At 44.6% G+C, this 23,797-nt stretch overlaps 2 protein-coding genes and 1 long non-coding RNA gene across 3 annotated transcripts in view; all 3 read right to left on the bottom strand.

Moving 5' to 3' along the window:
* LOC117019999 (secretoglobin family 1D member 2-like) overlaps positions 1–23,797 on the bottom strand; it is a 66,797-nt gene that overhangs the window by 25,139 nt on the left and 17,861 nt on the right. The gene's annotated exons all lie outside the window — the stretch shown is intronic.
* On the bottom strand, positions 682–3,921 carry LOC117020000 (uncharacterized). Its single transcript, XR_004422613.1, has 3 exons — positions 3,812–3,921; positions 1,984–2,174; positions 682–814 (listed from the first exon to the last, which is right to left on the bottom strand). It is a non-coding gene; the product is annotated as an uncharacterized LOC117020000 (long non-coding RNA).
* On the bottom strand, positions 13,847–16,352 carry LOC117019996 (mammaglobin-B-like). Its single transcript, XM_033102231.1, has 3 exons — positions 16,213–16,352; positions 15,659–15,846; positions 13,847–14,057 (listed from the first exon to the last, which is right to left on the bottom strand). Exons 1-3 carry the CDS (start codon positions 16,265–16,267, stop codon positions 14,019–14,021), a joined length of 282 nt encoding a protein of 93 aa, XP_032958122.1. The 5' UTR covers positions 16,268–16,352; the 3' UTR covers positions 13,847–14,018.

The following is a 23,797-nucleotide window of genomic DNA, read 5'->3' as shown; positions in this document are numbered from 1 at the left end:
GGCCATGGTGGAGGCATAGGAGGGGGGCACACACTGTGTGGATTTCATATGCTCTCTCGGAAATAAGTGCGGATTGCTTGCGTGGCGTTGTCCAGACGGCAGCTGGAAGTTTGTTTGTGCATCTTTAGGGACAAGAGGGATGAAGCAGTGGCCGCGCGGTGCAGGCAGTGAAGACCAATGTGAGCGAGCAGAGCAACATGAGCTCCCTGGAGGCTGAACCCTGAATTCACTACAAACTGAGAAGGGGACAGAAAACAAGTGATACGGGATCATCTTAGGATTGAGGGACAGTGAAGGGGTGAGGACCAGGCAGGATGTTTGTGGTTATGATGAGGATGGAATAGCAGTGACGCTGTTGGCTGGAACCACGTGACTGGCCAGACAGTGAGGCCGCGGGTATCCCTCAGGTCAGGCCCAGGAGCAGGAATGCTATGATTGCTTTCTACCCCTAACCGTCCTTTTCACTCATGGCCCTGCGACTGGGAAATCTGTAAAGTAATGCAGGATGGTCCTGAGCAAATATTGCCTCTTGTGGTCCCTGCACCTCAGGCCTCCATGGGTACCCGGACGCTGGGTCCTGAAATGTACTACTGACAACACCCAATGGCCACGTCATGATGAAACCACCCCATCCAGACCAGAGACTATTGCATGATAAAAAGACACGCAGAGAAGTGCAGGGTGAGTGATTTATTGAAGCAAGATGTTGAAACCTTTACATTTTCTGGGAAGATCAGGTCACATGCAACGTCAGACATCAATGTGTGTAAGATTCTTTTTCAATCTAGGAGGCACATTTGGACTTTATTTTCATCTGAAATAGAAGAAGACAGAACGGGGATGTCAGTCATGCTGCTCCCGGACGTGACATGTTTACACAGGCTGTTGCTCAAAACCAAGATGTGGCAGAAATATTTCAACCAGCAAAGGCATCGGAGGGCCCCAGGCAGGACAGCAGTGCGAGTGGTGAACTCCGACGACCTAGTCCACTTACAACAACCCATGCTGGTCAGGAAAGAGCCATGTCCACAGCCCGGCAAGAGGACCCTGAGGGACCCAAGAGAAGGACTCAGGATTCTAATGGACGGAGGAGTGGGGTGAAGAGCAGCCCAGGATGTGCTTTCTCTGAGCCCGACTTCCCAGGACTGTACTTTTTCACTCCGAGGGTGACATGGGGTTGAGGGACCGGGACAGGGGTGGGAGGGGCCTGGGAAGTTGTGCTTTCAGATTTCCAGCCTGGAGGTGTGGAAATTCAATGTGATGGCACATGTACTTCTTTGCTTTGAGCACCCAGGTATCATGGAAATTTGCAGAAACCTGACTTAATTCCAGCAACATTGGGCTGAGACACCTTTAAATATCTGCTTTCTTCATAAAGACGTGATGTAAGTGTTTCCGTTTCATATGAGGCTGCAGGAGCCATCACAGGGGGTGGCTCTATTCACGGGCAGTAATACGTGAGGGGTGGGAAGCTGGGCAGAGGTACGAGGAGTGGGCCTTGGCTCTGCAGGAGCTCAGACACCCCAGCCGGTGACTCTCCCTCGGGTCAGAGGTGGGGCTAGTGCCCTCTCTCCCGCTGTCTCCCCTTCCACACTCCCAGCACTCTCCGTGAGATTCCCCAGTGCCTGTGCCCCTGGGTGAGGGGAGCTCGAACCCCGACAGCTCCTGGGTAGGGAGGCAGGCGGCTCTGGGCGTCCAACATGGCTGCGTGGGCCCCTGGTTGTCCTCCCCCTGAGGACACTGAGGGGAACATGGCGCCCAGGGAGGTGACCTGAGAAGAGGAATCAGGCCCAATCTCTCTGCAGTTCAAGTACAGCTCAGCAGGTGTCATGTGCTCATCCACCCTGAGGCCAGGGATCAACCTCTCACAAGTGAGCAGGGGGCAGGGTCCTCTGCCTCCTGTCCCCTCACAGAGCAGATGCCAACCCTCCTCCGGGCTGTACACTGAGCAGAAGCCTCTGTGCACAAAGAAAAAGAATTTACCACAAAACTTAGATATTTCTCTCGGTGAAAATAGGATATCCTGTTATTTAGTTCTGCCTTCATTCTCACCACGTCCTGAGCAGCTTCTGGAGGTGGATTAAAAAACTGAAGAATGCCCTCGTAGGTGGGTACAGAATCCAAAAGGCAGCTTCTCACTGCACTAGTAAGGGATGGACACATTTTTGCATTGGCTGGAATATAAGAAAAAGAAATACAATTGATATAAAGAAAGTCACTTTTCCTCTCTGATGTTAGACCTGGAGAGGAACCCCAGCGGTTTTATGGTCTCATCACACAATTGTGCCAATGACCGTGCAAACCCTGGAAGTCCTGACTACGTCAAGGTCACAGAGCAAGGGAGCCCTGCAAAACAATTTGAGGGATCCCTAGTTCAGTTTTTATTCTTTCTAAAAGACACTGACTGTTCTCCACATCTCTCCTGCTGTGCTGAAATTCACCTTCCCTAGATTTCAAAAAGGAAGGTTTGCCTTTCCATAGAATGACACCTTCTTTGTTCTTGGATATCGAGGAAGAGGAGATTGTAGTGATCAATCTTTCAAGTAAACGGTAGAGTCAGATCTCACCAGAGATCATAGAAGGGGGAATAAATCTGGAGAGAGGTCAGTAAAACCGTTAAGTATTGGAAGATGCTCTTTGGAAACTAAATTAAGCAATGGAATTATGTCATTGGATGCCGACATAGCTACAAAGTTAAAAAAATATGCCTTGAAGTTTAACACATCTGAAGCTTATACACAAAACTATGATTGGCTTTTATTGTGCACTGATATACAGAATTCCTCAGAGAGAGGGTGGGAGGTGGGAACTCAGAGTTATTTTTGACCCCAATGCAAGCGTGCTGAGACCTGAAGTAACCCGTTGTCCTGGTCTGGATTCTCCATCCCCTCAGGCTTTGCAACCACCTGTAGCCTGGGAAGTACCCAGTCAGGCTCTCATCTGACCCTAATCAGACACACGAGGAGGACGAGGAGGCTCCGAGAGTCAGATGAAAGAGAAAGACTCCAAAAGACTTGGGTCAGGATCGAGGAGGTGGAGACACACAAAAGTGTTGTTGGATGAATGGCTAGAATTAGTTCAGAGCAATGGTGATGGAGCCCCAGCGATTGCTCTGGTTCTGCTCCCATTGCGCTCGTGCTCTCAGAGGACGAGCAGGGATTGCAGGCCGCGTGCTGCTTATTGGCAGAGCCCATGGAAGATTTATTATTTAGAATCGGAGAACGCTGGCTCTCCTTGAACTGAGAACTAATACCCTTCAGCTCTAACACTTTGTGAGTCTGAAGCTATGAGTTAGCCAGCTGTGGACTCACCTGGCCCTTAAAGACCCCGGGCAGGAGAACCTCTGATGACTCCCGGATAACGACTGGATACTGATACCTAGAGCTGGTCTCTGGACCTACTTAATGTTACTGCACCGTCATAGCTACTCTCGGTGGCAGCTGTGAAACCCAGTGAGAGGAGACCTGGGAGATTAAGCATTGTGTTCAAGGTCACAACACTGCCAAGTGGCAGAACCATGATTCACATCCCAATTTAATTATGTCCTGTTGCTTCTGAAAACATGACCACAGACAAGGAGTGAGGCTTCAGAAGGAAAACTCTGAAATGTGCCTGCAATGATATTTTTAAAACGAAAGTTCCAGAGTATTGGGAATTGATTATATGAACCCTGAGCTTTGGGGGACTGGGTCAGAAGAGGTGGAAAAAGTTTGAATTGGGATCTGTTCACCCCCTTCCCCAAATAAGTCATGTAGTTCAGAGAAGGTAACTTACCAGGGCTGATGCCAGTCTGGTTAGCAATGGTACTCACCCTCGTAGCAGCAAAAGGCCAGAGTGACCAGCAGGACAGGAAAGGACAGCCTCATGGTTTCTTTTGCTTTGAGTTTTCAGCTTTAGCAAAAGATGAGCAATGACAGGAGCTGGACTCAGGAGCCTGGAAGCCCAGGGCTATAAGTACCTAGTGAGCCTCACTGGTCCTGCTCCCAGAGGACGTCGCAGGTCACAAGGCCTGGCATCCAGCCCTCCCTTCCTCCCTGAGGCTGATGCCATCCATCCGTGTCACATACCTCGGTGACTGGTCAAAGCTAGGTGTTGCTGGCACCAAGCTCCTCACCTTTGTAGCAAAGCTGAGGTTGTAGCTTTACAAATGAATAGTCAGTGAATTGATGGGAGCCCCCCTGGAATGAAGCTCCTTAATGGAAGCTCAGTGTCCGATAAGCTCATCTTGACTTATCATCGTGAGTGGCACTGTGAAGAGGATCATCAAATATGCCCGGAATGAATGAATAAATATTAGTAACAAAGCACTAAATCTGGTTAGGGTAAAAACAATCAGTGGTTTCAGCATCCCAAAAGAAACCAGTGCCAACAGGAAAACTACCTCCACGAACTCACTTCCTTCTCTAACAGAATATTTCCAACAATATCAAGAGAGATTTCCTATCAAATCCAGTGCTAATTCGATCAAAAGAAGCCCCCGTTCAGTTTCCTGTGTCCAATCGGAGGATCACACGGGGTCATCAGGGACCCAGCAGTAGTAGTGCCCAGCGGGCAGGTCCTCAGCCTCCCCAACCATAAGCAGAGTGCTCTATGGACAATTCGGGGTGGGGGCGTGACCGTTCTGAGGAAAGGCATTAGCAAGTAGTCTGTTACAGGGCAGCGTGCTTGACGACCTCTCAGAAGAGACAGAACTTTGACGTGAAGAAATGTTGGGAGGAGGGATCCGAGGAAGCAGCATGAGGGGAAAGACAGCTTAAACCACGTGGCTTGTTGGGAACATAGGACCCAGGTTCCCCTGAAACGTACAGGAGTGCACGGTGGGAGAGGGAGGGCTTTGTGCCTGGAGAGACAGAGTGGGCCACAGCAAGCAGGTTCCATTTTATCTGTGGGCAATGCAGGCAGCGTGGATGGCTGAGGTCAGACACACCTAGATTTTCGCCCTGGTGTTTTCTTGCTGTTATTCACATGTGAAGTCAAAATCACATGGGATTTTGACATTCAGTATCACGGCATAATCGAAAAAGTCAAATTAAAATTACACGTGTTGGTTTGTATGTGGAGAGTTAAGAACACTTGTGGAGCTTTGTTGGGGATATAAAATGGTGCAGGCACTATGGAAAGAGTCTGGAGGGCCTTCCAAAATAAAAATAGCATTACGATTGATCGACCTGGTCAACCTCTGAAGATAGACACAAAAGAATTGAAAGCTGACAGTGGGGAAGGCTGTTCCTGCACGGACATAAAGGGTATATGGGAACTCCGTTTATTCTCTGCTCAAGTTTTCTGGGAACATAAACTGCTCTAAAAAATAAAAACTATAAACAAAGACAACCATCTAGGTGAGAACATTCCCTTCTAATGAAGGGGGGAGAATGAGAATAAGAAGTGAATCAATGAATTGGTCATGATATGTATAATAGAGAGATGATCAACTGTCAGAGAAATTTAAGAGAATCTACTGGAAATAATTGTTAGAACAGATAAAAGCTCATATGGAGCTGCCTATGAGATCAGCATAGAAGGAACAATCAGGTTCCCATCATCCTGTGTCACCTGACATGACGCAAAGGGGAAATGACACCATCGGCCACAGGGACGCTGGCACAAGAAAAGTATATTGAAGTTTACACAAGTGAAACACACAAAGCTTGAAGGGTAAAGCGATGGAATTTACTCACAGATGACAAGGAATGTAAAAATCCGGGGCACACACTTGTTCCTGAAGGAAATATTAGAATATTTAAAGATGGCAACTATTCCCAAGGGTGCTGTAGTTTCAATGCAGGCCATATCAGATTCCTAATCAGGCTGTTTTAGACTTTGTTTTCAAATGCTGTTTGGATTCTTTCAATTTTAGAATGGATTCATTTATTGAGTAGTGAGGAATAGCCCATTTTTAGGGCCACACTACCTGGGTTTATGGTCAGCTGGAACTTAGCACTTGTGGAGCCTTCAGCAAGGTGCGGACACGCCCTGCCTCAGTTTCCTCATCAGTAAAATAAGGGACATAATAATAGCCCGTGTCATAGGATTTGTGTCAGGATAAAGAACTTAATACAGAAACAATGCTCAGTACAGGGTCTGGCAATAAACGTCAGCCACTACAATTACGCAACACAAAGAGAAGGTATAATAGTCAAACGGAATAAATCACCTCATTCCGAAAGACAAATATCAAAGTGAGTCTAACCAAATCAGCCAATGGGGAACGTTTATTTATCCCAAAGGCTAACAAAGTGTACTTCTGAATTTGGCTGCGGTTCCATTGGGTTTTATCTCAGTTAAAGGAGAAAAATGAGATTGTTACTTTTCTATCATCTCATTTTTGTTTTATGATCACATCTAAGACTGTTACTGTGATTTTGAAATCCTTAATACTGAAATATTGGAACTAAGGGTAAAGGGTGGTGGGTGGGGGGAGGTATTATTTATCCCGAGCACAGGGCCTCTGGACTGCTGTCCTCAGCAGGATGCACTGGGGACAAACCTCCTTTTGGCTGAGGAGGAACCCCAGGGCTTCTCCAGGGCTAAGTCTGACTGGTTAACACGTATGTGGGTTGGAAACATGGAGGACGTCACTTCTGGGTCTTCATGACCATGTGTACTTTTACATAATACTTCTCATCTTGTTAGTCTGGTTCTTATTTCCCACCTCCTCTCTCATAAACATTCTCACTCCCATTTCCAAAGACAGAAAGTGTACACATCACCCATCACGTCTTACACAGCGTTGACTCTGCATGTATAAATCTCTGGACTCCCTAAAAATAATGGAAAGTCACTTTTTGACATACACAAAATTTTGCTTACAGAGAGTGGTGTCTGATTCCGTGCTTTGAATAAAATGAAAGGAGGACCTAAATTATCCGTGGGGATAAATCATTAAAAATAATTTTGAGTGATATATCACAATGTCTTTTTCTGGCCAATATCCTAGAGGAATCCAGCAATTCAAGTGACATTGCTACCACAAACTTATTCTTGTCGCATCTGCACAATCATATGAGAAGTATTTTCAGACTTTTCTCTTATAAAGATGAAAAACATGAGTAAAATTGCCTTATTTTAGCCATAAGTGATATTATTCAGGGCTATGTAGAATCAAGCAGGCCCCATTCGTCTCATTAAGAGATGAATTTATCAATAACATTTGTCTTCATATATATAAGAAATATGAAAAATTGAAATGGATATGTTTATCCAAACTGTGCGCATCCCTGATGGCGCCCGGATCAGCAACATACCTTATCTCACAAACTCCATCAGCCATGTTACTACTCCTCGCGATGCCATTGTGCAGGCGTGAGCCCAGCAGATTATGCCCTGAGCTCCTCAGGGAAAGTTGTGGGCTGATGGAGCCACTTCTGTCTACTCCCCGGACGACCTGCCAGCAGCCCTCATACACCCGACAGGGACTCAGACCTCTTGCTACAAGCATGAGCTGCAACGGGAGGCCCATGACATTGATAGGCCGTTCAGCGTCAGAGATGGTTTCCTTCACCTGTTGGCCAACTCTTGGCCTAACTCAATTGTTCTATGATGGCTAAATGTCTCTCTGTGTCCTCCCTACAGAAAAAAATGAAGGAAAAAAGCCGAAATGCTTGGTTTGCTCCAGAATTTTCCAATAATTACTCACTGTGTGCAGTGCCCTAGTTGTGACTCTCCAAATGCTGGGATCCAGTCCATGTGCCAGTTCAGACACAATACGGAGTTTGAAGACCCTTCACCCAGGTTCTCCTTGATATTATCCCAAGGTGAACCCATCACGGGGCTTGTCATGTGACCCAGCCATACCATGGACTCTCCCAGGATGGCCTGGCCCTTCCACAAATCATTTGTGACAAATCATTCATTACAAATACATTTAGCCTCAGCAATGTAATTTTTCACTTTGAATTTGAAAATAAGCAGTTGTATTTTCATACGAGGTCGGAGTTTTACGGTCCCGAACTCATCCTAGAAAAAGTGCTGCACACCTCGGTGCTGAATATCACTATGATCACCTGGTTCCTCTGGTTTCCATAGAAGTAACGTTCGCACGCACTACTTTAGAGTGATATTGCCATTGACTTTGACTATTGATTTTATTTGTTCTAAATAGTTTTCTTGTATTATTAATTAGCCTAGAATTTTTACTAGGAAAAGTCACCAGATTTTGTCAAATATCATTAATCTGTTCACGTAATTACTGAAGCCTTTTAACTAAGGATGGGCAGAAAAAGCCACCTCCCGACTGGTATACAGGACAGAGATGTGAAACGATCTGGTCCCACAGCCGTATGTGACCATTAAAGATCGGGAGGGGTAGTTCCACTATGGAGGTCTCCCTTAACCCCTAGAAGAGCAGAACATTCCAGTCCAGGGTTCCATTTTTGGGGAAAGAAGTCCCCAGAAGTTTTGGTTATGAAAACCAGTGCACATGGTGATTGAGTGAGACTGAGTGCATCTGCACTCACAGGTGCTCCTCTTAAAGGGACAGCACACGGTATTACTCAGGAATGGAATCACTCGCTCTGAGCTCCTGCGCTGGGGCAGCAGCTGGAAAAGTGGCACAGAAAAATGGTGGGGAATTGAGTTGTCTGGCTTGGGATTGGCGGGGGCTGGTGGGGGGGAGCTGGAGAGGCGGCTTCCTCCTGGATGGTGGGTGGAGCTACTAGCAGAAGCCATTGTTTCTTTGTTGAGCCTTTCCCTTTCCCCATGTCTGAATACTAGCGACTGCCATATCCAAGTTTCCGCAGTTTGTTCGCCATGCCCTGCTGATTTGATACCTAGCCCCACACAACTTCAGTGCATACCCAGGCTGCTTTCAGTGGCTTTTTCATGCAGACTTCCTGCCTTGGCTCAAGCTGCAGACTTTCCTAGAGTCTCTCAAACATTCACGGAACCCAGACAAGCAGCATCAGGCTTGAGTGAGTCCTGTACCTCTGGCTGAGCAGCCCTAAACCAGCACTAGCAGTAGCCAACCTGGGTTCGCACTTGTCCTCTCAAGGTGCTTCAAAGCACAGCACGGGTGGCAGCATCTGTGGATTTCTTCCTGGTTTCCGCTGGGTGGCTTGGGTGGGGCATGGGCTGTGGCTGAAGTAGACCTACAGCAGATCCCCTCCAAGGAGATCTTGGGGCTGGTGCCCCAGTGGCCAGCTTTAAAATGACCTGGAGCATCATCCAGCCTCCTCCTATGACACATCCAAAGGGCGGATTGTTTGGGCACCAGAATCTTGCTGAGATAGATCCTGCACTGTAGGATCAACCCCTGCACAACAACTCTTCCACTGTAGTCAAAGCCAGTCCTTACAACCAGTGAGCCAAATGTCAGTCCCTCCCATAATGTGCAATTATCAACCAAGGCTCAACTACAAGAGGAGGGCACACACAACCCACACAAGGGACACCCTGGAGTGCGTGGCTCAGGAGACCAGACAGACTGTGGCACTGAATGCCACAGCACACCTACTACATAAGGTCACTCTTCTAAGTCCAGAAGACATAGCATTTCTCCCTAACATCGAAAAACACACAGGGAGGTAGCCAAATTGGGGAAACAAAGAAACATGTCCCAAACAAAAGAACAGAACTAAGCTCCAGAAAAAGAACACAGACTTCCAAACACTGGTTATAAAAATCGTCAGTGATCTCAGGGATAACTTCAATAGAGAGATTGGAAGCCTAAAAAGGGAGCTGGAAACCAAAAGAAAAAAGAAACAAAAAGTCAGAAATAAAGGAAACAGTAACGGAAATGGAGAATATATTACAGGAAATCAACAGGTGGTTAGATGAAGCAGAGGACCCAATCAGCAATGTAGAAGATAAGGCAGCAGAAAACACCCCACTAGAACAGCAAAGAGAGAAAAGAATGGAAAAACTTGAGGAGAGTTTAAGGGGCCTCCAGTACAATATCAAGCATACCAACTTTCACGATATAGGGGTACCAGAAGGAGAAGAGAGAGAGCAAGGAATTGAAAACCTATCTGAAGAAATAATGACAGAATACTTCTCTAACCTGGTGAAAGAAATAGACATACAAGCTCAGGAAGCACAGAGTCCCAAACAAGGTAAGCCCAAAGAGGCCAAAACCAAGACATCCCAATTAAAATGCCAAACGTTAAATACAAAGAGGGAATCTTAAAAGCAGCAAGAGAAAAGCAGTTAATTACCTCCAAGGGAGCCTCCATAATACTGTCAGCTGATTTCTCAACAAACTTTGCTGGCAATAAGGGAGTGACAGGAAATATTCCAAGTGATGAAAAGCAATGACATACAACCAAGATTGCTCTACCCATCAAGGCTGTCATTTAGAATTGAAGGACAGATAAGGATGCTCCTAGATAAGAAAAAACGGAAGGAGTTCGTCACCACCAAACCAGTATTACAGGGAATCATAGAGGGACTTCTTTCAGATGGGAGAGAGGTTAAGGATGGGTGAGAGGAGAAAGGATCAAGAAGTACAAATTGGGTGTGACACAGTAGTCATGAGGATGCAGGGTATAGCATAAGGAATACTCTCAGTAATACTGTCATAACTATGTATGGTGCCAGATAGGCACTAGATCTACAAGGGTGATGGGAATGGGGTTGGCGGCAGTGTGAAAAAGGTGGAGGTATTAAGAAATACAAATTGGTACTTAGTACAGTGTGGGGAATACAATCAATAATGTTGTAAAGATCGTGTAAAGTGCCAGAATGGGCACTGGACTCATCAGAAGGATCACGTCATAGACTGTAGATGCCTGAGCCATGTGCTATACACAGGAAGCTGAAGTAGAGTAATATTGAATGTCAACTGTAACTAAATATATAGGAACATATAGTCACGGGACGTGGAGTAAAATGTAGGGAAAATAGTCAATGGTATTGTAACAGTTATATAAGATGTCAGAGGGGTTATAGCTTGGGGGTGGGTTGTCACTTCATGAGGGGTTTAAATGTCTAAATGTTACATTGTTTTGTACAGCTGAAACTAATAAAAAATAAATTAAAAATATTTAAATATATTGTGGTACATGAAATGTTTTCAAAGAAAGTGTTTTCTAATTTCATGCCTTTATAAAAATCAAAGGAGGACCTAATTGAGCCTTGGCTGATAAATTATTAAAAATAGAATTGAGTGAGAAATTATACCCTAAGCTCAAAGGAATTCAAAGAATCAGGTGACATCCCCAGTACAATCTCATTCAATTTGTATCTGCACATTCATGTGACAAGTATTTTCAGAATTTACATGCTTAATGTGGAAAACATGAACAAAATTTTTTTCATTTTAGGAATAAGTGATATGATCCACAGATATGTTAAATCAGAATGGCTTCTTTCTGTTCATTAAGAGATGTATTTATCAATAACATTTTACATCTTATAATCAAGAAGTATCAAAAGTGCGCCTGCTAGCTGTTTTTCCAAAATTGTAAGCATCTGTACTGGTACCCAAAATAGCAAGGTACTCTATGTTATAAACTTCTCAAACCCACTTTATCCCTTCTTCTCTTGCTATAGTGCACTGTCGATCTTTCGGGATTTATGCCCTGATTTCATCCAAGACATGTGTCAGCTGAGGCACCACTACTCTGCTTCCACAGACCACCTGCCAGAAGCCCTCGTCCACCTAACGCGGGCTCACACTTCTTGCTACAAACTATGAGCTGCCAAGGGAGGCCCATGACGTGGAAAAGGCTGCTGGACATCAGACATTGTTTCCTTCATCTCGTTCACCAACTCTTGCCATGAAGCGATGGTCCTGTTATCTCTTTTAGTTCAAAACCTAAAAAGAACAAGGAAGGAAAATAACAGAAATCATGGTTTACTCCTGAATTTCCATAACATTTCTCCTGTGTGCCCTGCCCTACTCATGCAGTTCATAGTGCTTGGAATCATGTCCAGGGACCATTGGGACACAACCTAGAGTTTGGGGACACACTCCAAATGGAAGGGAATGTGCAGTTCCTGCTCTGCTGAGCTTTAAACACGGCTATAAGTAGGAGTGGTTTCTTTAGTCCATTCACATCCCCCACGTCCATTCCTTGTTTTTTGAGGCCAAAGCTGAGACTCGCAGGACACGTCTTGTGGGGATCGGTAGGATGCCCCAGAATATTGCTTCTCTAAATATGTTCCTCCCGCACCAGCAACGTCAGCACCAGCTGGGAACTTGTTTGAAATGCAACTTCTTGGACCTCAACGCTGATCTCCTGATGAGAAAGAACAACAACCTGTCTTAACAAGACGTCTAGGTGACTCAGATTGGGCTTCATTCCAGAATCACCACCTTGTATCATCTCGCATAATTTGGATAACAGAACCTAAATTTGCTGTTTCCTGGAATATTGGTTTCTAGAATAATTTATGATGACACATATCTATGTAAAAAGTAAAGAAAGCTCTAGGACCAGACCCTAGAGTGTCCTTCCTCCTGGAATACTCATCACCCAACACCTCACACTCTCTCCCTCACCTCCTTCAGATCTGGGCTGAAACGTTACATCATCAGTGAGCTGTTTCCTGTCCATCCTAATTAAAACCACACTCTTACCCTTTTTCCTGTCCTTATTTTTCTCTGTGGTCTTCATCACCTCCTAATATACTTTTTCACTTACCTCTTTATTTGGTTCATAATTTCTCTGCCATTGATCAAATATAAGCATCCGAACGGTACGGATCTTTTTCTGTTTTCTCTCTGATGTATCCCAATGCCAAAAGCAGTGCTTGACACAAATGCATGTCAAACCAGAAGTTGTGAGTGAATGACTGTGATTGTAAGAACTGGTCACGGGGAGGACCCACTCAAAGGATGGTCACTGAGAGAAATGGGTTCCTGAGAAGTCAGGGTCGGAGATGGTGAGGAAGAAGCAAAGGAATTGAAGAGAAGATGGATTCCAGAGTCCAGATTCTGGAGAAGAACCATCAGCCAAGAAATGGAAGCTCCAGCATGATGTGACTTATATTGTGTCATATATTTATTCTCTTGATACAGAGATTCCTGTGAAATGTGGGGGGGGGAGATGGACACAAAGCCCTGGGGGCTGGAAGCATGTGAATGATTCCCTTCAAGTGGGGAGCAAAGCCTTGTCTGTGAGGGGACCCAACCATCCCAGTGACCCTGAGGCTCAACGCAATAGGGCTCCCAGAAGAACTTGTGTGCCGCTAAGGATCAAGATTCTATGATGGTTACGATCAGGAAGGAAACTATAATTATGGAATTTTACCTATAAGGGCTCAAGGGATAGAGAAGTGATAGATCTGAGGGTGTGAAAGGGATGGAGTCGGTGTGTATGAGTCCTGTTCATTGGCTTTCACATAAATAACCACACTCGTGGGAACACAGACAAATAAGCGTTTTTCCTGAGGTTTGGGGTTATGGGCACAGAGGGGCACAGTAAATAACTTTGTAATGAAAGATTCTAACAACGCCGTTGAGGCTGTAGATCCAATCGTAGGGTGCAGACAGGAGTCATCCCTGCCCTGCCTGAGTCCCCTTTCTCGCTGCTGTTCCCCTTCCTGCACACTCAGGCCAGGGACACAGAGAGCCCGGCCACGGTGAGCAGGACTCAGCTTGGACACAAGGACTGAAGGACATGTGGGAACTTGAGCTTGTTGCTGCCACCAGGACCTCAGGGCCTGAGCGAGGCAGAGATCGTCTGGGAAGATGGGGGTGAGAGGGGAGGAAAGTCACTTTCCAGAGAAGGGTCGATGTTGGGTTACAGGTGGTAAGGAACAGCGTGCTGCTCAGAGTCTGCAGTCCTGCACCTGTGAGCTCTTCATGGATAATGTGTGTTTGGGTGTGTGCGTGTGTGCGAGCACATGCATGTGTGGCGTGAGTCTCTCTAAAGCCTCCATTTTCATCAGATCACAAGAAAAGAACTTTAGGTTTGCAGATACTTTATTGAAATGAAAATGTATTTGAGGTTTCAACAATTGTCTTGCAGTTTGCAGATCAAAAGACAAAAAAAGAAAGGTAAGCTGTGGTTTCTACTAATGCACACTGAATTCTGATCATTCTATGTAGTCGTCTGGGCCGAAGGTCTTCGGGAAACTTAATATTTAGAACACCAGATACTGTTATAGATTGTTTGCTGGAAAACAAAACAGAGACATCACCTACATTCCAATTCCTCATAAGAGGAAAAGATGGAAAACCAAACATTTCTTCTCATTGTTTTCCTGGATTTGTCTAAACACATCTGACATTCAAGAAAGATAGTGCTGGAAATAAAATCAGAATTGTCTTGTCATTTATTCTATTTTCAAGAGACATCAATGGATGCCTAAGACGGGCTTGTGTTTCCTGGTCTCCCCCACGCCCATCCTCAGTGGTCCCTTCTATCTGCATGTTTCCTGTTCTTTGAAATAACACATCTAACAAAATTATGCTGTGTGAACCATTTTCAATATCTCAGCTCAAATACAAGGACGTGTGACGTTTCTGAGTTCCTTCATGATCGTACATGTTGGAAATATATAAAACAGTCTGATGCCTCCACCATGTCCTTTGTGGGCCACAAAATGTCCGAGACGTGTACACTGGCTGATTTGTCTAATCTAGGGTTTTTAAGAATATATTCCTAATATCTTTAATCGCAGGGGTTGTTCACTTTTTAAAAACATGTTATTATGGTAAATACACCTGAGATAAATCTTACCATTTTCACCACTTTCAGTGTATAGATAGTAGCGTTAAGAATATTCCCTTTGCAGAGCAACCAGACCCAGGACGTTTGCATCTCGCTAAAGTGCAACTCCAGCCCCGTTAAACACTCCCAAGTTCCTCACCACCCAACCCCTGGAATGCATTACTCTGCCTTCTCATTCTAAGACATTGGCTACTCTAGAAAACTGACGGAAGTGGAGTCATGCTATATTTGTCTTTTTGTGACTGGCTTTTTTTTTTTTATAGTGTTTTCAAGTTTCTTCCATGTTGCACCCTGCTTCTGAATCTTCTTAGTGACGTACTCTTGTATGTTTGAGGTTTCGCAACGCTTCTAAATTGTGTACTCTGGGGTGTGTTAAGTGTTACATTAGGATACGGAATAAATGCGAGGTAAAAACTAAACAAACCTGTCATAATTAGAAAGATCATCTCATTGTTAAAGTACTGATTTTGTTTTTAAGAGTTCCCTCACCCGTGGTGAGTTCATACCCATGATCAGCACGTGTCATTCACGGGTGTTTAATTATTGGTCAGAAGGTGAAGTTTTTATACTAATAAACTTTCATTGCTTGAAAGTGCACTTTTGAATGTGTTAGTAAGATGTGTGGAATAATCCTTAAAATGAGTTTTCTGGAATCTATTGAAAAGTCATTAAAATATTTCACTATTTCATCTATGAACAAGAGGAATTTATTTTTCTGAACACTCTAAAAGTGATGGAAGGTCTTCTTAATAATCAGATATTTTCTGAGCTGAGGGTTAGGGGAGCTTTTGCCCAAACGATTTTCCCCCTCTTGGTCCTTTTCATTTATCATTCACTAAAGATTCCACAAAGTGAAGAGACAGAGCAGCACTGCACCTTGGATGGCTTTCTTGGTGTCACACTATTATTCACACTCACCAACAATGAAAGTCAGGGAAATAAAGCATGGTCAACACTTGCTTTGGCATAATGAGTGACAAACGTAGGGCCTGCTTGTCCCTGTCCAGTGGATTCAAAACACTTAAAGAAGAAATCGAAATTACCAGCATCACTTGGACGTTGTCCACAGTTTCGCCGTCCTGCTTGACAAAACATTGCTTCAGTTGGGTGGCGGCACGTTCCTCGGCTTCACTATCTATGAACTCTTCATAGGTCCTGAGGTACTCATCAACGCCCACTTCATTGTAAAGAGTGTCATTTATCCCCCTCTCAAGGAGCGTGCAGCCAGAACCTGGGATGAAAGCATGCAAAAGTGGGCTGACTTACAGAGGTATGAATTTCTTTATGGGCACAGCTAGGGTGTTTGTCATCTTACATCCCAGTAGAGACGCACATTCAGAAAGATTATGGTCAACGGTCTTGAGTTCTCAAATCTAGGAGAGTAAACTCAGGATCTGGGATTTCCTTCAAGCCCTGAAACATGTGCCTCCTTGCACCTCCGTCCTGGCTTCCACAGCCCAGAGAAGTCAAACACACAAATAACGAGGACCCCGGAGAAATGAGAGGCTCTGTGCTGGGCTGTGGGGAACAGGAGATCGTCCACAGGGGCCTTGACAACAACCTGTAAGCAAAGCCCGCCCTCCTTGTCAGTGCTCACCTGCAAAGCAGGAGAGGGGCAGGGCGATCAGCATGAGGACTGTCAGCAGCTTCATGGTGCAGCGGCGGCTGTGGGCAGGTGACTGCGGTGTGGCAGTGAGGAAGGAGCTCGCTTTGGAGTGAGTGCCCTGAACTCCTCCTTTTATTCTCCTGGTGGCCACCGTAACACCTCCCTGCAAGGAGGGAATGAATCACAGGATGAACCTGACACTGGGCCAGGAAACCACAGTGAGAAACACCCAGATCCCAGCCAACCCCATCTCTCTTTTTTTTTTTTTTTTTTTTTTTTTTTTTTTTTTTTTTTTTATTCTTTTTTATTTATTGGGGTGACAATTGTTAGTAGAATTACATAGATTTCAGTTGTGCAATTCTGAATCACATCATCCATAAATCACACTGTGTGTTCACCACCCAGAGTCAGCTCCCCTTCCATCACCGTACATTTGATCCCCCTCACCCTCATCCCCCACCCCCCAACCCCCTTACGCTCTGGTAACCACCAAATTACGTTCCCCAGATTAATTTTCAAACCCCGTGGCCATCCTGTGGTCACCGACTGCCCTCCAATCCCCTCACCTTCCCCCCCACCCCCCACTCCCCCCGCCCATCTAGCAACCCTCAGTTTTTCCTCATTGTCTCCCAAACAGTTTCTGATTAGTTCATTCACTTATTCTTTTCTTTAGAATCCGCAAATAAGTGAGATCATATGGAACTTATCTTTCTCTGTCTGACTTATTTCACTTAACATAATGTTCTCTAGATCCATCCATGTTGTTGCAAATGGTAAGATTTCTTTCTTCCTTATGGCTGCATAATACTCCATTGTATAAATGTACCACAGTTTCTTAATCCAGTCATCTACCGATGGGCATTTTGGTTGTTTCCATGTCTTAGCTATTGTGTATAGTGCTGCAATAAACATAGGAGTGCATAGAGATTTTTGAATTGAAGTTCTGGATTTCTCCGGATAGATACCTAGGAGTGGAATTACTGGATCATAAGGTAGTTCCATTTTCAGAATTTTGAGATACCTCCATACTGTTTTCCATAGCGGCTGCACCACTCTGCAATCCCACCAACAGTGCACAAGCGTTCCCTTTTCTCCACATCCGCGCCAGCACTTGTTGTTTGTTGATTTATTGATGATAGCCATTCTGACTGGGGTGAGGTGGTATCTCATTGTGGTTTTTATTTGCATTTCTCTGATGGTTAGCGAGGTTGAGCATTTCTTCATATGTCTGTTTGCCATCTGTATGTCCTTTTCAGAAAAATGTCTCTTCAAGTCCTCTGCCCATTTTTTAATTGGATCGTTTGTTTTTTTGGAGTTGGGTTGAGTAAGTTTTCCATAGATTTGTGATATTAATCCCTTATCAGATATATCACTGGCAAATATCTTTTCCCATTCAGTAGGATCCCTTCTTGTTTTATTGATGGTTTCCTTTGCTGTGAAAAAACTTTTTAGTTTGATATAATCCCACATGTTTATTCTTTCTCTTAGTTCCCTCGCGCGAGGGTGTATATCAGTAAAAATCTTACTCCGGGTAATGTCTGAGAAGTTTCTTCCTATGTTTTCTTCTAGGTATTTTATGGTTTCAGACCTTACATTTAAGTCTTTAAGCCATTTTGAATTTATTTTTGTATATGGTGTAAGGAGGTGGTCCAACTTCATTTTTTTGCATGTGTCTGTCCAGGTTTCCCAGCACCATTTATTGAATAGACTGTCATTACTCCATCGTACATTCTTGCTTCCATTGTCGTAGATTAAATGGCCATATAGGCGTGGATTTATTTCTGGACTCTCTATTCTGTTCCATTGATCTATGTGTCTGTTTTTATGCCAGTACCATGCTGTTTTGATTACTGTAGCCTTGTAGTATAATCTGAAGTCAGGTATTGTTATACCTCCCACTTTGTTCTTATTTCTCAAGATTGCCTTTGCTATTCGGGGTCTTTTATGGTCCCATATAAATTTTAGGATTATATGTTCTATTTCTGTGAAAAACGACGTTGGCAGTTTGATAGGAATTGCATTGAATATGTATATTGCCTTAGGCAGTATGGACATTTTAACTATATTAATTCTTCCTATCCATGAACATGATATGTGTTTCCATCTATTTATATCTTCCATCTCTCTTTGTAGAAACCATGGCGACAGAGCTTTTAGTAATCAAAACCATTTTTGAACTGCAACAATGGCACATGACAGTAGATGCAAGTAATGCAGAAGTGCTTATTAAAAAATAAAGCAAATTAAAATGGAGGTCGCCTTGTTGTTTATTATTAAGGTAGTCTTCATTATGTCCCATCCTCCCTTTCCTGTTGTTTCTCTTTTCCTTCTCTGTCTTCTAGGTACAAAAAGAGGTTCCTATTCTGTGTCCATTCCTCCTGCTTCACTGAACACCTGGGCTGGGTGCAATACCGAATCACGCCTCGGAGAGGCAGACTTTCTTCGCCCACAGACACATACAGTCAGGGGTTGGAGTTGGAAAATATTAATGTGTCGCTTGCTTTTTGAACTTCGATGGTGAAATCCAGCAGAACATCTGGGAAAGAGTGTTCTAGACTGAGGGAACAGCAAGTACAGAGGCCCTGAGAGCACATGGCACATGGCAAGGTAAGGGAATTGTACAAAGTGTGCCTCTTGGTGTCAAGAGAGGGACAGGACAGCCTCATAGCATAGAAACGCCAGATGGGTCTAAGAAGGGACAATATGAAAGTATGAAGGTGACAGGAACAAGAGAAACAAAGTTGGCTTACGTTGAAGAAAAAAGAAATGGCTGAGAGAGCCTGAGAATCGAGCCAATGATTAATTCCCTGTGAACGCATTATTCTCCATCTGGATTATTTGGGCCTCACGTCTTTACATCATTCAGCTGGAGCTTAAGTTGCCAAGGACAGTACTGATTTAGGAAGAAGCTAGAAATAGAGAAGAAGGTCATGTTCTTATGGGTGTCCCCTCACCCAGCTGACCATCGCTGGGCACTTCATTCCAAAGGCAAGTGAAGGACATTAGTAATGAAAGAGGCGGCTGACTCCATGAACGGGATTTCATGAGGACTCCGCCTGGTGCCTCAGTCATTACGGAGCAGCCCTGTCACCTGCTGACACACTGGGCCATTCACAGCCTCTTATTCAGGAAACAAATCCCACCTCATGTCCATGAGCGCACAGTAAAGTGTGTGTCTCTTTACCTCCATGTTTCCTGCAAAGCACATGAGGACCATTCTCAGGGGAATCAAATACAATAACTGCTCACAAAAGCTCCTGTAAAAGCATCGTTTGCAAAAGCAAATGGAAGAAACCACAAGGTGAGAATGCCTGAATTGCTGGGCTGATTTTTTCCTCCTCCCAGAAGGCACTTTGAGTCAGACCCCCAAATTCAGTTTAGAAACCAGAGCAGTGAAGTAGCCTTCAGTGTCAGTGTGTGTGACATTTATTGATCACCCTCTGTGATAAACCAGACACAATAGACTTGGACGTGGAGGTGAATTATTCACAGATTTTACTGTGAATACCCTTGTCTTGGTTAGAGATAAATGTCAGGTAGGAGAGAATTATATCTGGCCTGTTCTCAGGCTCATAGTAGACCTGAGGTGAATTCACACTAATATTTTGCTCATCTGAGGCCTTGTCATCCTTAATAAAAGTGGTGACACTCAGTGAGAACCGTTTTTCCTCGATGATTCATGCATTGTCACAAAGCCTATAAAAGAGTTCTGCAAATTAAATGATCCTTGAGTTTCTTTTAATTGTAAGTGAGTCGTGTAAATCAGTCCCATGGTATTTGGGGACAAGATACCTTACATTTCTTCTGTTTCACTCCTTTTGTAAAACTGGTTCTGCCCTGCGCTCCTGGGCTGTTGGCACATTAACCTCATACATGTGCTTTGGACGGGAACCTCTTCTTCCTTAAGATCAAGCCAAAGCCTACAAATTGGGCGGGGAGGTGCTTTCCCCAGCCAGAGACTTCAGGAAAGGCCAACATCTTGGGGACATCTTGATGTCCATCGTTCACGGTTTCCAGGCCATTCCAAGCACAGGCGTCTCCCATGCCTTTGGCCACACTGGTGTGGAGATGTCACAGCTGTGTCCCTTTGCACAATGGAAATTGTCCTATGGATGTCGTGAGGCCTGAATGAGTTACAGTGAGAAACTCCTCAGAACAGGGCTGGGCACAGAGGAGGTGCTGCGAACATATCAGCTCCAGCCAGTCATTTATAACCTGAGAAAGGTGTTCTGATAAACCTTGAAGGACTTCTGGGACCATGATAGACTACTGAAAACTCTGCTTCTACTTTGCATTCTCTAAGGCCTAGACATACCATTTTCAGACACGAAGCAGAAGGCCTAAGTTAGGAAACAAAGCACTTTTTTGATCCATCCTTCCTGGATTCTTTTTCTGACTCCTTCCTGAAAGAGTCTTATTGAGATAATTACATATAACTTATCTCTGGAAATATTCTCTATACTGTTGGCCTATTAATCTTCTCAATACCCACCTCCAACATGTGTACTTGTTTTCCACATTCAGTAAAACATGAGTGAGAAAAAGTTGTAGAGCACTTCCGCGATGAAAGAAAATGGTAATCGCCTCTTTTAATCTTCACAGAAACCCAATGAGTAAGGTGATGATGACATTTATTATGACCCACCAAACCCAAACAGGGGCACTTTGGAAGGTGAAAGAGGTCACTACCTGTACGGAGTGCCAGGACAGCAGCATGAACCAGGTTTCTCGTGAGCAAACTGAGCTGTGTGGTCACTCTCCCCAGGAGGTGGGCATCTCATTTCTCCCCAACTGCAGACAATGGGACAAGAGAGGTCAAGAAACTTGACCAAGGGCACACAGCTAGGGGGTGGCAGAGCCAGTAAGGGGCCAGGCTTTCTGGCTCGAGAGGCCCTCTCCACACTATCGGCCTCCTCAGCCTGACCCTTGTGGACCTTCACTGGATGGTTCACATGGGTCTGTGACCTTGAACTGCACAACTGCCCTGTGTGAACTCCAGGTTGATTTCTGTGCAGGCCGCACAGTTTTCAGCTCAAGGCATTTGCTCCCTGTGAAGCCCCTTCTCCACTGTCCTTGCCTCAGTCTCCCTGGGTTGACCTCCTTATGCATTCCTGAAGCCACATCAAAGACAGCCCGCTTCTTCTGTCCTTTCCTGGCCCTGAATCTCTGGGGATCTCCTTCCCAAGACCCCATGGCTCTCCGTGTGCACGTCTCTCCTGGCAACCAGGCCCAGGCCCCTGGCTCTTTCCCTGTGTTGTGGTCCTGGAGGGCGTGACCTGTACCCCTGGTCTTTGTGTGACAATATTGATAGAAGGTGTAGAAGGTGCTTAATTAATGATTGTGTAACTGCTTATGAGGGCGGATTGTGAGTTATACATATTTTAATATTAGCTCATTTTGAAGGAGAATTTCACTTGAAATTGAATGTCTAAGGAAGGCAAGGCTCAAACCCAACCCATCAAACCTAAACCCAGGCCTTAGGGTGGCGTCCTGGTGGTACCACTACATTCTTTATGTTCCTGGAGAGGACTTCGGAGTCACCACAGGGAGGGCGCAGGTGACCACAGGAGGAAGTTGGAACCCTGTCACCTGGGGCCTGGGCCACCTCAGTCTGTCTGTTCCTGAGAAGTAAACATTAGCCTGATCCAATCTAACCCGGATCCTTCTAATGACTTGGGACAGGGAGCCGGATTTGGAAGCCGAGCCTGGATCAGGAGTCACCTCCAGCTAACTCTCCTTGGCTTCTTCACCAAAACCCTGAACTTTACACATCTTGCATTTTTACAAAATGTGAGCTTCAATATTTGATCTGTATACATGTGACAGTTCACATGGTTTATTAGGTAGGTATCTACTCAGCTACTAAGTTCCCCTCCACTTCCTGCCCACATTTTCTAGCTAACATTTGCCTTCAGTATGTGAACGTTTGGCCACTAGGACCATTACAGTGACCATATGGGGAAACTGATACAAATGATTTCACTGCTAGAACCATGATTCTCATATGCAGGTCCTTCTCATATGCAGGGTCTTTCTGAAAGGAAACTCTATTTTTAGGCTGATGTCCAAAAGTCACAAAAATGAGTTTGGATGTAGGGAATGAGTGGGCTATTCAATTTTCTATTCTTCACTTCTGGGAAATGTTCCAGATTTTATTTTTTGGTGACTTTCTTCCCACCGCATTGTCTCTCATTCTAGAGGCCTATTAGTTGGACATCCTAGATGGATGCTGTAGCATACTTTTCTTTTCTTTCATATTTGTGTTCTTTATCCTTTCAGCTACGCATAAATCACTTTTTATACATATTATTTATTTTCAAACTCCTGTATTATCTCTTCCAGCCGTCATATATTTACTTTTTCCGTAGGTGCTTGTACTTGAATGTTTATTAACCATGAAGAGAATAACAGGTCTCAGCAATGTGAGCTTCTGAAGACCCATGAAGGTGTCCCACGGGAGAACGAGACTGGCCCAGACAACTTAGACCAGCCCCCAAAGAGTATGAGTCAATTTAGAACTTTCTTGACTCCTCATCTCTTCCCATTTTTAACCCCTAATCCCTCAGAAACTATGCTTAGCAGGGAGGAGAGAAAGGGAAGTAAGGAGAGAGGGGAAGGAGAGGACTTAATTGTGACCCAATGTGAAGTTTTGATTCTTATCCAGGCCGGGATACACTAATCTCTAAAGGGAGACGTTGACCTTCATATCCCAGGAATGGAGAGCCATTGAGAGCCGGCTTTAAGTAAGCTTGTGACAAATCCGAGCTTTGAATCATATCACTGTATATGAATACAATTCTGTATGCAGTCAGCTAGATTGGAAGCATGGGGATAAATAAAGATATTTCTAATGAGCAAATCTTCAAAACTTTCATCTCCAGTGAGCTTTTTCTCAGAAGGTGGCAGAGGACATGCTCCACCCAAAAGAATATTGTCATCCAGAGTAAGATGGATGCAGGGAGAGGACATCTGAGGAGGAGAGCCTGCAGGGACAGCAATTATGCCTGTCCAGGGAAAGCATTAGAAGCCTCAAAGGTAACGTCAAGAGACCCTGCAGAAGTCAATCCTTTGTACTTGGTTAACTCAGTTTGGGAGTCTGATCCAGAGTTTCTGAAAAATTACTGATATCTTCACCAAAGCAAAACGCAGGAGGCATAGCAAACAGAGAGCCTTCTCCAGATATTATTTGAGTTTGAGATGTCAACAACTCGGGGAGAACGTGTCCAGCGGGGACTGAAGCCCTCCTGCCACTTACAGCTAACTTTCTGCCACCTCTGAGAGAGCTACAGACTGGAGTCTTTTCGTGTGTGTTTGATAAAATATATACAATACGAATTTTATGATTTCATCCATATTTAAGTGTACGATTAGTTACATTGAGTACATTCACAATGTTTTACTACTACCCGTTTCCAGAAACCATTCCAAACTGAGACTCTAACCATTAAACCATCACTCGTTAACCTGTCCTCCAGCGCCAGTCTTTGGAGTCTTGCTTATCTAGCCTCCCACTCTGTGCACCTCATATAGGGAATTGTCTGTCTATGAGACCCTAAGTTTATTAGTGTTATAAAGT

Source organism: Rhinolophus ferrumequinum, unplaced genomic scaffold (assembly GCF_004115265.2).
Source record: "Rhinolophus ferrumequinum isolate MPI-CBG mRhiFer1 unplaced genomic scaffold, mRhiFer1_v1.p scaffold_52_arrow_ctg1, whole genome shotgun sequence".
Classification (NCBI taxonomy): Eukaryota; Metazoa; Chordata; class Mammalia; order Chiroptera; family Rhinolophidae; genus Rhinolophus; species Rhinolophus ferrumequinum.
Note: the sequence above shows the minus strand (reverse complement) of the source record. Positions and strands in the feature narration are given on the sequence as shown.

Bases quoted from the DNA above. Each gene is read 5' to 3' on its own strand.
- LOC117019996 (XM_033102231.1), bottom strand. From the start codon at position 16,267: ATGAAGCTGCTGACAGTCCTCATGCTGATCGCCCTGCCCCTCTCCTGC. The intron at 15,847-16,212 runs GTGAGCACTGAC...CTTTCATCCCAG, and splicing joins GCCCCTCTCCTGCTTTGCAG to GTTCTGGCTGCACGCTCCTT. The intron at 14,058-15,658 runs GTAATTTCGATT...TTTGTTTTCCAG, and splicing joins ACAACGTCCAAGTGATGCTG to CAAACAATCTATAACAGTAT.